The sequence below is a fragment of the Nannobrachium achirus genome (genome assembly GCF_963921795.1).
Source record: "Nannobrachium achirus genome assembly, chromosome: 6".
Classification (NCBI taxonomy): domain Eukaryota; kingdom Metazoa; phylum Chordata; class Actinopteri; order Myctophiformes; family Myctophidae; genus Nannobrachium; species Nannobrachium achirus.
The window spans coordinates 36,609,668-36,626,075 of record NC_137815.1 but is presented as its reverse complement, the minus strand read 5'-3'; the positions used below and the strand labels follow the sequence as shown (position 1 = coordinate 36,626,075).

At 40.0% G+C, this 16,408-nt stretch overlaps 1 protein-coding gene across 1 annotated transcript; it reads right to left on the bottom strand.

Moving 5' to 3' along the window:
- Positions 1-6,675: 6,675 nt before the first annotated feature.
- Positions 6,676-16,196, bottom strand: LOC308287070 (uncharacterized protein; the record flags this gene model as incomplete). The annotated part of the gene is made up of 2 exons (XM_080728191.1): positions 6,676-7,595; positions 15,356-16,196. The coding sequence occupies 2 exons, from the start codon at positions 16,194-16,196 to the stop codon at positions 6,676-6,678; spliced, it is 1,761 nt and encodes a 586-aa protein (XP_080584317.1).
- Between the last annotated feature and the right edge of the window lie 212 nt (positions 16,197-16,408).

The window sequence follows — 16,408 nt, the reverse complement described above, 5'->3', positions numbered from 1 at the left end:
GCGTTTTCCAACAGGTCTGCTAGATGCAGAATAGACCAAAATCATGTTTGCTTCTGGGGGTCCCTGGAACAAAATATTTTGCGATGGGGGTCCGTGGCCAAATACATATCATTCTGGGGGTCCTTGACATGACAAAGTTTGAGAAACAATGATAGCAACATAAGTTTATTTTTATTTTATTTTTCGAAAACTGGATTTAGAAGACATTTGTAGAATCAGTGGTTAAGGACACCCAAAATGGGTTTTTGGCCGCGGACCCCATCTCAAAATATTTTGTTCCACGGATGGACCCCTATCACAAATTATTTTGTTCCAGGGACCCCCAGAAGCAAAGATTAGATTTCAGTCATCTCCAAATTTGGGCATTATATGGCCAGTATAGAGACACACAGGCTCCTACAAATTCACGCCCACAAGTCAGACAGCGGCCCCACTTCGGGTAAGGGAGAACAATGTACTGTCAATGCAATCCTTATGAGAGGCATCGTAAAATACTGTACTTTTACTGGTTGAATACGGAGATTGTAGGGAGTGCTATTGGATATGTTAAGTTTAAGTGGCCACATAGTACACACACACGTCATGGACACATCACTTGGGGTTTTCAATACCCAGATACACTTCTCTCATGCATAATTAGGCTATTTATTTTGGAAGATTATCGCATCTTTCTTCTTCCAAGTCTTGCAAGTTATTTTTATTTTATTAATACTAACCTGGACAATTCACTCTGTGGTTGAAAATGTTGGAATCTTTAAAGTTGGCGCTCGTAAATGCATAGCAGTAAAGACAGTGATTTAGACAGTATTTAGAAAAGATATGTTGGAGTCAGTCAGTACATTTGGAAACATATTTTTAATTTAAATCAATATAGTCTTCAGTTCATGTAGGATTATTTTAAAAGTCTGCTCACTACAGTTGAATTGCAATGACTTCTATGGGCTGGCTTGTGGTACACCGTTCTCTCTTACCCGAAGTGGGGCCGCTGTCTCAATTGTGTGTGTGAATTTGTAGGTGCCTGTGTGTCTCTATGTGACATCAGGACTATGTCGTCAGGGTACTGTATAGCCGGCGGACAGACAGACATTCCGTAAATTAGTTAGATGAAAAAAAGTGCTGGATGGACTTTCACTTCTGCCCTATGGAAAGAAGTGCGAAAATGTCATCTTTAGCTATGTATGCCATAGTCAGATGACTTGTTTTTATGACAGAGAGCACTAGCCATGTTGCTTAGACAACACTCAACACATAGCAGGATAACAGGAAACACAGGAAGCAACAGACATGGAAAAGACACTCTCATGCTGCAAGAAATACGTTCAGCTTTAATAAGCAGTAGGATAATACACTACCAGGTCACTTTAAAGACATTTCATGAGAAAATTAGAATATGAAAGCACTTATAAAAAGGACATTTGAAAAAAAAAACAAAAAAAAACAAAAAAAAAAAAACAGAACATTAAAGTACAAGCCCACTTCCTCAAACTTTGCAGATTTTGTAGTTATGAAAGAAGGAAGAAACATATACCGGTATGTGAGCAAGGGCCCCAGCATTCTCTTAATGAAACCAAAGATATTGCTAATGCAGCAGAATTCTTGTTCCCCATGCTTTTACATGGTTTAACATTCACTTCAAGGGGATCATTAATATTTAAAGACCTTCAACATGGCGTCCCTTATTTTGGGGGGAACAAAAACCTTCAACATTGTTTTTTGTTGTTGTTGTTTTCTTCTTCTATCTTGGCTATTATACAACTAAGTATACAGTTAGCTTCGCATAGCCAAGCTTACTCATCTGCGAAGAGAAAAGCCTCGTGACAATATGAGGCAGAGACAATTCTAGGAGGTGGGGATGAATTTTCCCAGAAGTTGTCTTTTTGATCTGTGTTGTGAGACACACATCCGATAGACCCTATTCACAGCCAACCCACACATGTGCACTCAGCGAATTTCTCAGCAACCTCCTGGTGCTGACGTCAGCTTTGGAGGGTAAAATAACATAGAAATAGCTGGACTTAAAGCCAACAAATCATTATTTTGAACGGTAAAATAAATTATACCGCTTTGTGCCTTTTACTATCTTGTGTTCTTGATCATGCTAGCCATATTTTACTATTTGGAAATTGCATTAATTTGCGATTTGTGTGTTAACTCTATGGGATATTAGTCGTTTTTCCAGCCCTGTTACAGATGTTGTCCAAAAATCATGCAGATCGGTACACAGTATCTCTGTAGCCATTAAACGAAACGGGTATTTCTTACATTGATGCTCCTACATACCGGTATTATCATGTAAGCACCAGTTAAAGTTACTTTCCATCCCTCATATACTGTGTGCACAGTGCACACCCCATAACCCACACACTGCACATCATTTCAGAGCTCATATCTTTGAACGGGTAAGGGCTAGTTCCTACAAGCACAGAGGAGGTCGGCGGAGATTGGGGGTCGCTAACCCTCCGGTCGAAAGAGCGCGATTTCCCCTGCGCAATGCTGCCCCCTACTTTGGACCCCTGGCAATTTGCATATTCTCAGAATAGATCGATGGACGAGGAAATTGCCCTGGCTCTCCACTCCAACATCTGGACATGAAGAACAAGTGCAGCAGGTGCGTCAGAATATTGTTTGTGGACTATAGTCCAGCCTTCAACACAATCGTTCCTGCCAGGCTTGACACAAAGTTGAAAGTCTTGGGTGTGCATCCGGCACTGTGCACTTGGATACAGGACTTCCTGACCAACCGCCGCCAAGTGGTGATGGCGATGATACTGCTTACAGGGAGGAGATCAGCCAACTAGCACTATGATGCCAGGAGGACAATCTCACCCTAAACGCAAAATAAGACCAAGGAGCTGATCGTGGACTACAGGGTACCAAGGAGAGCGCACGCCCCTATTTACATCAACAGGGTGGAGGTGGAAAGGGTCAGTGGATTTAAGTTCCTCGGGTTAAACATCACAGAGGGCCTTAATAGTCAACGCACACCACATACGTGGTGAAGAAGGCCCAACAACGCCTCCACTGCCTCCGGCAGCTGAAAAAGTACAATGTCAGTCCCAGCATCCTCAGGTTACAACAAACGGCACAGTCGAGAGCATCCTGCTGTACTGCTGCACTGCCTGGTACGGCAGTTGCACTGTACTCGACCAGAGGGCCCTGCAGAGGGTTGTGAAAGCAGCCCAGAATCATAGGAGGTGAACTTCCATCCCTCCAAGGACTATTTGAAAAACGATTTGCAGCCAAAGCGCAAGGGATCCTAAAAGACATGTACCGGTACCACCCAAGCCACAACATGTTCAATGCCTGCAGAAACCCTCGTCCCGGAAAAAGATACATATGCATCCCAAGTGCCACCAACAGGATGCTAAACAGTTTTTTTTAGAAAGCTTAAGCTTGAGATGTAGTGCAACTGAAGAGAATAGACTTTGCCCTGGATTTTGGGCTGGTGTTGGCTAGGTGTATCCCGGGATTTGAAACAGCGACCATAATCTGCAAGTGTAATGTAGTGTGGTCGCTGTCTCGGATCCCAGGCTACACCCAGCCAACACTAGCTTGAAGTTCGGTTTGAAGTTCAGGAAAAGTCCAGGATATGGGGTTGGTCAGACTTTGACTGACGGCCAACGCCAAGAACTGTAGAGGGAGTGCAACTGAAGAGAATAGACTTTGCCCTCTGACTTTGCCTGGATTTTGGGCTGGTGTTGGCTAGGTGTAGCCTGGGATCTGAAACCGCGACCATAATCTGCAAGTTTAATGTAGTGTGGTCGCTGTCTCGGATCCCAGGCTACACCCAGCCAACACCAGCTTGAAGTTCGGTTTGAAGTTCAGGGAGACAGAGGCAAAACAGACAGGAGGTCAGACAAACAGTATGTATGTATGTATATGGATATATATTAATAAAGGATAAAATAAATAAAATGTCCATATACAGTATGGGCACAACAACAATGTTATTTCAAAACATGCCCATATATGGACATTACCAAATATGCGCATGTTTTGACATAACATTGTTGACTATCATGCAGGGGTCTCCATATATGAGTAACTGGTCCCATATACATCACTGGCCGTCTTACTAGTATTGAATGAGCAAGACTATATTTTATCTTTTGTTATAATTTAGTTGCATTGTCTAGCTACACAGAGAGTTACCATACACTATGAAAATGATACAGAATCAAAATACTTTTTGAGCGGTGCTAACCGCTCCTACGTCCGGCTCTGTGTGCATGTCTGTATGAGTGTCCGTATAAGTACGAGACAAGACCAGCATCACCACAGCTGATGTCATGGAGAGAACGGCCCATATAAGGAGATATTCAAGTGTGTCCTGTTTGATATGCATGTGAAGTGAGCACCGCGCACTTTGCACTGGTACGTGAATTATAAAATGTTTCATTCATAATGCAACAGCAGCAATAACAATAGCAGCAAATTAACAAAACATATACAAGAGGAAAATGGAGAAATCACTTTTTGACACATGCTTTAACATTTAGTGACTCTTGCCCTCACAGCATTTATAAAAAATAATGGGTCACACTCAGAGTAGCAAGAGTGAGCTTCCTCTTTTATTATTTTTGACATGCAAAAATGATAAAAGAGGAAACTCACTCACTCTGAATGCAACCCACTATTTCTTTTGAAGTGTTGATGATCTAAGAGGATATCGCACCAGAGCACAGTGATAACACAACTTGCCCTCAGAGACCACCACTTTTGGAATATAAATGTAACATTTAAATGTATTTTATATGCAATAAATGTCATTTAATAAGGTACAATAAATGAAGAGAAAGAACCTGTGTAGGGTTGCAACACCAGAACGTATGTTCTGTCCTAAGTTAGAGGTCCTTACTAGAGGCTTAGTAACTACTAGTTAGATTGTAACTATTGAGTTACTAACTTATGTTGCATCACGACTGTTTATTATGGCATAACTTAACTAGTAATTTGTATAGTTCTTAAACTATGTATAGTCGCATAAAATGCCATCATAGCTCCCGGATTGAAAGAACACGAGCGGTTTCTACACTTAAGGAAGTAAAACTTGTATTGTGTTTTGTCAACAACGCAGTAATGCATGGCAACGCATAATTGGAGACTCAGTGCACCGCTCAAGTTGCTGTTGTGCTGTATGACTGCCGCTAAAATGGCGGTTATTTTCATAATGCTATCTCTCTTAAAACAGAGTCTGGCTGATGTCAACATTGTCATAATTGTCCAGCGCTGGCAGGGTGGGGGTCGTTTGTTAAATTCAATTAAATAGTAGTCGATATAATCAATGCAGTCTGCCATGTTAATAGCTAGCGATAGTTGCTCTACAGTTACTCCTAAGACTTATTGCTGTCAAAAGGCTTGTGTAAACATTTAGTTGTTACTTAGAGATGCATACCGGTAATAACTACTTTGTGTGGTGTAACAGCTGAAATATATAGTAATGCGTATTTGTCTTGACTTAGAAGCCATTAATGCTATAACTAGGCTATTCCAACTTAGTGTGAGGTGGTGCAACCGGCCCCTGTAGAGCATCATGCGATTTCAATGGCATGTTGCATGAGCATGACACCAAAATTAAATACCAGGAAGACAGACTTTGTTATTCAAAGGAGAGAACTATTGTTTGTATTCTGTAAAATGCACTTGAATGTATGTGCAAGATTCTCATATTATATGTTTTTTTATTATTATGTGATTGCAGTGCCTATATCTCTTCCCTGGCTGAATCATTATAGTATTGCAACTATCGTTATCTTATTTACCATGTCAAGCAACCACAATACTCTGTCTCAGTCTTTGATTTGGTAAATACATGCAAGTCATTTATTGCATCACATTTCACAATAGAAGCTTAATTACCTCACCATTACAATATACAAATTGGTGAGCAGCTTGAATGTATTATTTGCCAAGAGACAACATTATACACTGTTACCTTTCTATGCACAGTACACATGAAGACAATTGTCTGATTAGACTAGACCATGTTTGTTACATTAATATATTGTGATAATGCTCAATATTGTAAAATTAATTCTAACTTCACTTGTCAATTCAGATAATTATATTTGCTGCACCTACAGTACATGTTTGCTAAATTATTTCAAGTTAAAAAGAAAATTACAGCGAGTGTTGCCTTTATGGTGTGTACAGTATAAGGGCAGAGAGACTCTATCAAAATGAATAGCCTATAGTATACTTCTGTCTAAAGCTGAGAAATAAGTAGTTGGTTCTCAACTTTTTCAGGCCGCGACCCCCAAGATAATCATATTTTAACTGGGGATCTCCAACCCTGACGAGCACTAAGAGTTGAGACATTTAATTTTTATAACACGGTTCTATTGTGAAAATAACGGATCTACATGCTCACAGTGAGCATTGTGTCGGCTATTTTCACAATTTCAGCCTCTAATATTTAGATGGCCAATGTTTAATTTGTCATTTTAGAGGTACTAAAATGTCCTTAAATTGTCACTTGTGTGCAGATACCCATAATAGTCTATACACTTAAACTTTGTCGGTTTGTTTACTGTTGAGACAAAACAATGTTGCACGTTAAGTTAATCATCTGGGGACCCCCCAAAATAATTTGGGGACCCCCCTGGGGGTCCAGACCCACAGGTTGAGAACCACTGGTCTAGACTCTACCGATGTGCCTTTTTGTTTTTAGAAAGCTTAAGCTTGAGATGTAGATGTTCTTTTACTTATAGAGGACCTCTCTTCATAGAAAGCATTTTCAATTCGTGAAGCGAAAGAGTTCCGCAATTTCTGCTTAATGTCTTCGCCCATGAATGCATAGAGAAACGGGTTCATGCAACTGTTTGCACTTAGGAGAGTCACCGATATCTTTAGACCAGTTTCAATGAATGTTTGGTAACTGGGATTGATATCTAGTAAAACAAAGACGTGGTAGGGAAGCCAACAGATGACAAATGTGACTATCAGGGCAGTCATGACTTTGAAGGGCTTTGTGGACTTGACCATCTTGTTGTTCTGTAGCCTCACAATGATAATAGTATAACACACAGTTATGATTACAAGTGGCAGTACAAAGCCTAGAACAAAGCGAAAGACAGGAATAATGTTTTCACTGTTGGATAGAATTGTACCGGCAAAGTTGTTGTAGCATTGAACCTGCTCATTAACAGATGTAACATTAGAGCCAGATGTAACATCACGAACCACTAAGGAGGGAATGCTCAGCGCCATAGAAAAGACCCAGGCAACAACAACTGCAACTGCTGCCTTTGTCATCGTACGATTGTTTTGGGCCCAAACTGCATACACAACAACCACACAACGGTCAACACTGATAAGTACCATTAGGAAAATGCTGCTGAACATGTTGAGGAACAAAACAAAGGCGGTGAACTTGCACATGAAAAGTCCAAAAATCCAAGATCCTGTTGCCGTCAGGGTGATGTTGAAAGGGAGAGTTGCACAGAAGATTAAGTCGGAGATGGCCAGGCTGAGGTACCATGTTGTGGTGACTGTCTTCTGTTTCATCTTGAAGGTAATAACCCAAATGACCAGGCCATTCCCCAAAACCCCTAGCAGGAAGATGATCACATTTATCACAACCAGGATGACACACCCTGCTTGGTCAACGCACAATGGTGAGGGTTTGTAATTGTCAATGATGTACCGATCTGTATCGAGGTCATAGTCATCATATTTAAATGTGCCATATTCATCTCCACTGGTAGTTAGTGATGGCATAGATGTCATGGTGGGTAATGGTGATGGCACGGACGTCATGGTGCACTCCTATAGAAAAGGAAACATCCATTGAACATTGAAGAAAGTTAAAAGCGCATTCGAGTACGCTGAAATATATTGCGCAACTGCAAAATCAGTGAGAGATTCATTCATCAACATTTAACCCAATTGTACCTGTGCATTCTGAACTGGCTTATCATGCATTCTGTATATTTGGTACTATGATCACATCATTAGAAACAATTGTGAACATTTGCCGAACAATGCCAATTAACTATACTGCTCAAAGAAATGAAGGGAACAAAATGTTCCCTTAAAGGACAACTCCGCCCTAAATCACTTCTAGGCTCATTTTCCTACTTATATTGATTCATAAAGACTGTCCATGGGGTCTATTAGGCACAAATGCTTCTGTTGTCCAATTTCCCCAGGAGAACACAGCAGCTGTCACAGCATAGAGTGGAGATAATAAGCCTATCGCTATGACACTAATCGTTGTGCTCAAAAGTGATTTTCTTTTTTCATAAATGTGTTACTAGTTGTCATTACAAACACATCCATGCCTTGGTTGTCCCACACAAGCCACCACAATCTCATAAATAATGTTTTGGGGTGAGCATTGGGCACAAGTGTCAATCAAAGTGACTGCACTGGCCAATCACAGGGCATCTTTTCCGGGACTTGGCAAAACACATAAAAGCATAACATCTATTTAGCAGAGTGTGGTGGCTTGTGTGGGACAGCGATGACATGGATGTGTTTGTAATGACAACTAGTAACACAGTCATGAAAAATAAACACAAAAAATAGTGTAAAAGCGATAGGCTTATAGGCTCCACTCTATGCTATGAGAGCTGCTGGGTTCTGCTGGGGAAACTGGACAACAGGGGCATTTCTGCCTAATAGACCCCATGGACAGTCATTTTGGATAAATACAAGTAGGAAAATTAGCCTAGAAGTGATTTAGGGCGGAGTTGTCCTTTAATTTATTTGAATTATTTGAGTATAGTATACTGTAGTGCTGCTCACATTTTGTAAAAACTTTTTTTGGAACATTTTGTATGTTGTAGTTGTCCATATTTAACTTTTTGCACCTACCGGTAGCATGAATCATAGTGAGTATGAGAATCTGTTAGAGAGTTTTGAAAAATAAAAAAGAAGCTGATATGATTTGCTAATTGTGTCTGACAGTGATTTTGTTCTGATAAATGGTTTTAGACCACTGAGCATTTGGTTCAGAAAATAGAGCTTTATGTTTTAGCAATTGTGAAAAGCTGGCAACAATGATGAGAAAAACTTTGTTTTCTTCTTCTATGAGATGGTGACTATATACAGTATCAGTCAATATCTATTTTTGAATAATCTTTTTGAAAAACAGGTTAAAAAAAGTTGAATGCAGCTTAATGAGATCAAATAAATGTAAATTTTGATTTGACATGAAAAGTGCAATCAATAGCAGACAGCTGCATAGAAGAAGGCCTGAAAGCATACCAAACAAACCAAGAGATTCCTGCCCACTGTTATATACTGTATATGCAATTTAAAAATGTGTCTGAGAAATGATGTGCAAGTATATATGTTAACTCACCTCACACAAGAGTGTCTGTTGAGTACAGGTCTGGGTATGCAGTCGTAAATTCTTTTAACCTTTTCTACTTCTCAAATTAATTCAGTCAACCCCCCGCTGACTGAAACTGAATGTGAGAAGTAGGAAAGGCCAAAAGACTTGGTAGTGGTAAAAGGGTTTGGCCTATAGGAGTTGAGACATTACCCAATTAAGGACAAAAAAGGTCCTACCTGGGGCTACTGCAACGGTGCAACCTACACCGGTCAGTCCAGCTCCTCACAGTCAGACGGACTGATGGACAGTCACAGGGGTGAAAACATATACCCCCCCCCCCCCCCTCGCCGGCCATAATGGTCTAGAAGAGATAATAAACTGAAGAAATAAATGAAATGAAATAGACATGAAAGATGACACAGAAAACAAGAGAAGACTCAAATGATCTCTCAACCACCAACCCTGTTGGTACTGTAATAGGTAAAGTAAAGTCATCTATATCTACGCCACATGTGACTTGTTCTTGTGACAGAGAGCACTGCCATGTCGCTGAGAGAACACTCAACACATAAATATAGCAGGAAACATGCTGCGGTTTCAACAAACTTAAGTGTAAATGTAACAGGAAAACACACCATCACGCTCTAAGAAACACAATCAGCAGGCTTAAATAAGAAGTACAACACACCACCATGTCACTTTAAAGACATTTAACCAGAACATTTTGAATATTTTATACACTTTATAAAAAATAAAGATCTAACAGAAAATGAAAGAGCTAAAGCCTGCTTCCTTACATTTTGCAGAAGTAGTACATGAAAGCTAGATAGCATTTTTAGTGCTTTAGGTTTTTATATAAAACGTCTTTATTGATTAGGTGCTCGGTCTACCTGCCTATTTTTTTCTAGATTGATATTTCTATGTATTTGATGTATTGATGTATTATTGCTTGCTTATTGTTTGATGTATTATCTTACTTATTGTAAGTCGTTTTGGATTAAGAGTGTCTGGTTGCAACAGGCTTAAATTGCAAATTGTAATGCAGCACATTTATTTTCTGTTTCTTTTTCTTTTGTTCCTCATTTGGCTACGAATATACAACTAAAGTATATAGGGCTTAGGTGGATCAAATACATTTAGATAGTCCATGAAGTGGTCCTAAAGTATGATGGTATGACAAATTATAATCTACCTTACCATGTCTGAGGAAGGACTTCATAAGAAACTGTTGAAGTTCATTATTATTTATCCGTTTTTTGATGTTTGCAGACTTATTAATCTCCTTATTGAGTTTTGTTTCAGTTTTGGCATTTGATGCCTGTTTTTATTCTATAGTATACAGATAAAAAAAGTCGACTAGCTCCATTTTAGGATTTTCTTTTTGTTTTTCCAATTAAACTATTGACCTATTCACTTCTTTTTTGAGCCGTCTCCAATGCTTGACTGTATGTAACTACGGTATGTAACTATGTTTGTAGCATGAGCTGCTATATACAGCTGGGTGACCAGTGGCAGGCCTGGATGACCAAGTGGCACTGTTGAGCACACACACGCACGCACGCACGTACACACACGAACACACGCACATACATGCACACACACACACACACACACACACACACACACACACACACACACACACACACACACACACACACACACACACACACACACACACAGTTACATTAAGACGGTAGAGGTTTGTCTCCATAATCTTGGTAGAATTAGCTGTGAGATTATTATTTTTCTCACCTGAAGGGTGAAATAATGAATGGAACGGTATAATATTTTCAAGCTGTCATTTATTTTCGGAACAACCCCCCCCCCCTTTTTCTTTTCCTGTGTTAAAAATGTGTCCGTGACCCACTGATGGTTCCCAACCCAGTATAGTATAATTGAGTTCATGTTCCAATTTTCTGGTTAAATGTCTTTAAAGTGACATGGTAGTGTGTTGTATTTAGGAGTGCAGAGTGTGTTTCTTGCAGCATGATAGTGTGTTTTCTTGTCACATTTACACTAATGTTTGTTGCAGCTGGAGGCAGCATAGTATTGCAACTATACCTGCTTATCTCATTTGTCCAGCAACCACAATAACCTACCTGACGGTGGAGACCTGTGCTCGGAAGAGCACTGCTTCTAGTTTATGTTTTTTCGTGACATGTAGTTTCGCTTTTTGTTTTGTTTTGGTGGGAGTCTGGTGGGACTACGGCGGCCACATAAGCCCCTTTTCCACTGACATGGCCCAACACCACACCACTCCACACGGCCCACTTGTGCCAGGTTTTCCACCACAAGGACCTGGGCAGAGTGGTGAGAAAGTGGTACTAAACATGGTACTAAAAAGTATCCAATCCAGAGTAGGTCTGAGCTAGGCCAAACAGGGCCAACACTTCATAATGACTGATCACTCAATGACCTTTCATTTAAACCACCAGGGTATAGTTGCAATACATGTTTTTCTAAAACGGCTAGTTCCATTCCTTGATTCTGATTGGCTGGTTTCCCTTAATTGCTGTGGTATATGAGACTATAACCCACACGTTGAATCAGTTTATATCAGACCCAGGTGTGTTATTTCTTTCCACAGTGTTCCACAGCTAGTGCACCAATTATCTGCACCTGTGTTGTTGGCAAAAGGCTGGGAACTACTTTCTTGTAGCTGGGGACTACTTTCTTGCAGAGCAGACCTTATAGTGAATTATTAGTGAGATAGAACAGTTTTAATTAGTACATGTCTATATTTCTCATGTTGCCATATTGTAACCGTTTTAGAAAAGCATTAAGCCATGCGAGGCTTGTGGTTACCTGTATTTTACACCGGCTGAGAGAGTTACGCCTCTCAGGTTATACCGTATATATATGATATAGTACTAATATACAGTAGGATAGATTAACCCCCAAAGGGGGCTTTAATTTAATATTCTTTGTTATGCTAAAGAAAACGACAAGCAACAACATTTTATTTTGAAATATTTCAATTCTTGTTAGTTTTTGGCCAGCCCATCCTTTTCTTTTTTTTTCTTCTTTTTGTTAGGATTTTAGTTAGGTATCAGTTTTGTTTCTCTTGGCTCTCTTGGTATGATTAGTCTTGTTGTGTACAATAATAAAGAAACATGTATCTTATTACCTGAATGTACAATAAAATTCAATGCATTTTGAGACCTGACTTTGTCCTTATTATGTTATGGCCATGGTGTTCGAGTCAGTTTCTAGTGGCCGTAATAAATAATTAGACTCAGAAAAGTGAGTTCATTGTTGGCCTCTGGATGAACGCATCATCGTCCAGGGGAAGGTGTGGTTGCATCACCTTTGCTGTGACTTTCCACTGTCTGTATCGTTTCAATTCATTTACCTGTTACAATGATGCCCACAACGCCTCGCGCTGCGAGGCGTTGTGTGCTTGCAGTTCGGCTATTTTCACTAATTTATTTTTAAAATGATAAATACAATACGGTTTTGGACATACAAGCTCTCCACCCGTCAACAGCGATATATGACCCATGTGTGTATATGTATATATAAAATATATATATATATATTATCCGCAAAAAATTATCCGCATTATCCTAATATCCGCAAAAAATTGCGGATATTAGCGGTTTTGTAATGTTGTTTTAGCGGATTTCTGCAGTTAATTTTGTACCCAAATGTAACACAATATAAACAAAAAAAGTGTAAAACAGGTGCTTCTTTTTCTAGACACCATGAGCATGTCTAGTATAGGATTTATTTACTTATTTTGCAGACAGAGGCAGCAAAGCCAAACATCAAGTTAATCATCATTCATCAAGCAATCAAGCAGTCATTTACAGTGTCAAATAAGCATTTCACAAAAACAAATAGTAGACACATCCTTATTACACAATGAACTGCAGCCTCCGGGTTTTGACACTTGCAAACCTTTCAATTATTTTCTGCACTTTAATTTCGTGTATTTTCTCAATCTGTAAAATGCCTATATCTGACACTCTTTTATCAGTCATGGTTGTCCGTAAATACGTTTTTAGTTGTCTCAAAGTAGAGAAACTGCGCTCAGCTGAAGCACTCGTAACTGGTATGGTGAGGTACAGTGTGTAGACGTGTTTTAATGTACCAAATGAATCAGAATTATGCATTCCCTTCTCTTGAAAAAAAGCAAGTTTCTTTTCAAACAGTGTCGTGTCCTCCATTTCTTTTTTTTTGCGCACATTCTTTTTTTTGACACAATTTTGTACCCAAATGTAAAAATAAGTTACTTGCGGTTATCGGTTATTTGCGGGCAAATTATGCATTTTTTCAAGTTAAAATCGGTTCGGTTCTACACGGCGGCAGAACCATTTTGGGCTTAATATAATAGGGTTTATAAAAGCATGATCTGACTGTCTTAGTCTTACCTTGGGCTGGTCAGGAGGAAATGGTTCAGTCACGCACAGTGAGACAAGAGTCCTGGCTGATAGAGCCTGAGGTCTGTGTTTTGTAGAGGAAAGTCAGGTACAAAATGATCCTCTCCATGTGATGTTTCAGGGCAAGCAGCTATATTATAATATCTACCGGTAGTCACGTCCATAGTAGTGAAGAGCTCGAACTCCATGCTTTATTTTTAACAGATGTTGTTTTCAATTTCAATACTGGCGCGTGGATATGACATCACATCAGGAGGGGAGGGGGGGGCTGCCTGGAGCTGCCAGCCTCTATCACTACCACTAGGGGGTGTTGTTGTATTCGGTCTGAGTGGATGTAAAGTTACATTACAAAAAAAAAAAAAATCAAAATGGCCGCCTGGCGGCCAGGGGTTGCACGTGCACCCTAGGACACCCCTTAAAATCGCCTATGCCTGCAGCACCCCTAGTTCCCATGCTGTTCCCATGCTCCTGCACAGTGGCCACTGTGCCAAAACATCACATTCACTTTCTCTTTCAGCGGTGTGGAGATGCCCGGAAGCAAAGAAAGTCACCACAGTTTGATTTGATCGTGCTTAGTTAGTCAATTATGAAGGGATTTGAAAAATTAAAACGTCTCCATATTGCTTGGGAAGTCTACTTCGCAGAGAAACCGTGGCCTTTGCGATTCGCTAATCGCGAGATTTCGCATCGCGATTTCGGTTTGAAAACGATTATGCAGCAGTAGTTCTTTTCTGCTGAGGAGGGGGCGGTGGGGGGCCTTTTGATCGGCGGGGGCCCTACGCAGAGTGCGTAGTCTGCGTATACGGCCCGCCGGCGCTACATGCTTATCTGTCTCAGTATTTGAGTTGGTAACATGCAAGTCACAAATGCATTGTATATGTGACAACATTGTACACTGTTACCTTAATGCACTGTACAAATGAAGACAATAGTCTGATTAGAACATGTTACTGTTACTTTAATATATTGTGATAATGCTCATTGGTGAGATATCTAATACATCAATATTTTAATTATTAATTCAGACAATTTATGTGCTGCACGTAGTACATTTTTGCTAAATTATTTCAAGTTAAAAAGAAAATTACAGCGAGTCAAGTGTTCAACTCATTATGCCTTTATGGGGGCTGTTAAGTCTGACATCATTGTGTAGGCAGAGGAGAATTTTTGGGGCCAAAAGGCCCCAGCGCCCGTGAATCTTTTTACTATTTTTACTATTTACAATTTTTTCTTCTCTTTGTTGTTGAAAGGAAAGTGGTAGAATTATACCTTAGTCGTTGTTTTTGTCTCGGATCTGTTGAAATAGCGAGGAACAGATATTGACAATAAATCTGCTTGGAGGTCTGACTGCAAAATGATGTCACGGCTTAAAAGCCCCTAGGGCAGAGAGACTCTATCAAAAATAAATAGCCTATATAGTATACTTCTGTCTAAAGCTGAGAAATAAGTAGTCTAGACTCTAGCGATGTGCCATTTTGTTTTTAGAAAGCTTAAGCTTGAGATGTAGATGTTCTTTTACTTACAGAGGACCTCTCTTCATTGAAAGCATTTTCAATTCGTGAAGCGAAAGAGCCCAACAATTTCTGCTTAATGTCTTTGCCCATGAATGCATAGAGAAACGGGTTCATGCAACTGTTTGCACTTAAGAGAGTCACAGATATCTTTAGTCCAATTTCAATTAATGTGTGGTCACTGGGGTTAATATCTAGTAAAGTGAAGATGTGGTAGGGAAGCCAACAGATGACAAATGTGACTATCAGGGCAGTCATGACTTTGAAGGGCTTTGTGGACTTGACCATCTTGTTGTTCTGTAGCCTCACAATGATAATAGTATAACACACAGTTATGATTACAAGTGGCAGTACAAAGCCTAGAACAAAGCGAAAGACAGGAATCATGATTTTGCCGTTTTCAATGGCGTTGTAACATCTAATAACCTGCTCATTCTCAGATGTAACATTAGAGCCATATGTACCGGTAACATCACGAACCACTAAGGCGGGAATGCTCAGCACCATAGAAAAGACCCAGGCAACAACAACTGCAACTGCTGCCTTTGTCATTGTACGATTGTTTTGGGCCCAAACTGCATACACAACAACCACACAACGGTCAACACTGATAAGTACCATTAGAAATATGCTGCTGAACATGTTGAGGAACAAAACAAAGGAGGTGAACTTGCACATGAAACGTCCAAAAATCCAAGATCCTGTTGCCATCAGGGTGATGTTGAAAGGGAGAGTTGCACAGAAGATTAAGTCGGAGATGGCCAGGCTGAGGTACCATGTTGTGGTGACTGTCTTCTGTTTCATCTTGAAGGCAATAACCCACACGACCACGCCATTCCCCAAAACCCCTAGCAGGAAGATGATCACATTTATCACAACCAGGATGACACAGCCTGCTTGGTTAATGCACAATGGTGAGGGTTTGTCAATGATGTACGGATCTGAATCAGTGTAGTCATAATCAAATGTTGTTGTGCCATATTCATCTGCACTGGTAGGTAACAGTGATGGGACAGATGTCATGGTAGGTAATGGTGATGGCACAGACGTCATGGTGCACTCCTATAGAAAAGGAAACATTGAACATAGACATAAATGAAAAGCGCATTAGAGTCTGCTGAAATATATTTTGTAACTGCAAAATCTGTGAGAAATTAATTACTGGTATCAACATTTAACCCAATTGAAATTGTGCATTCTGAACTGGCTTCTCATTTGGTACTATGATCACATCA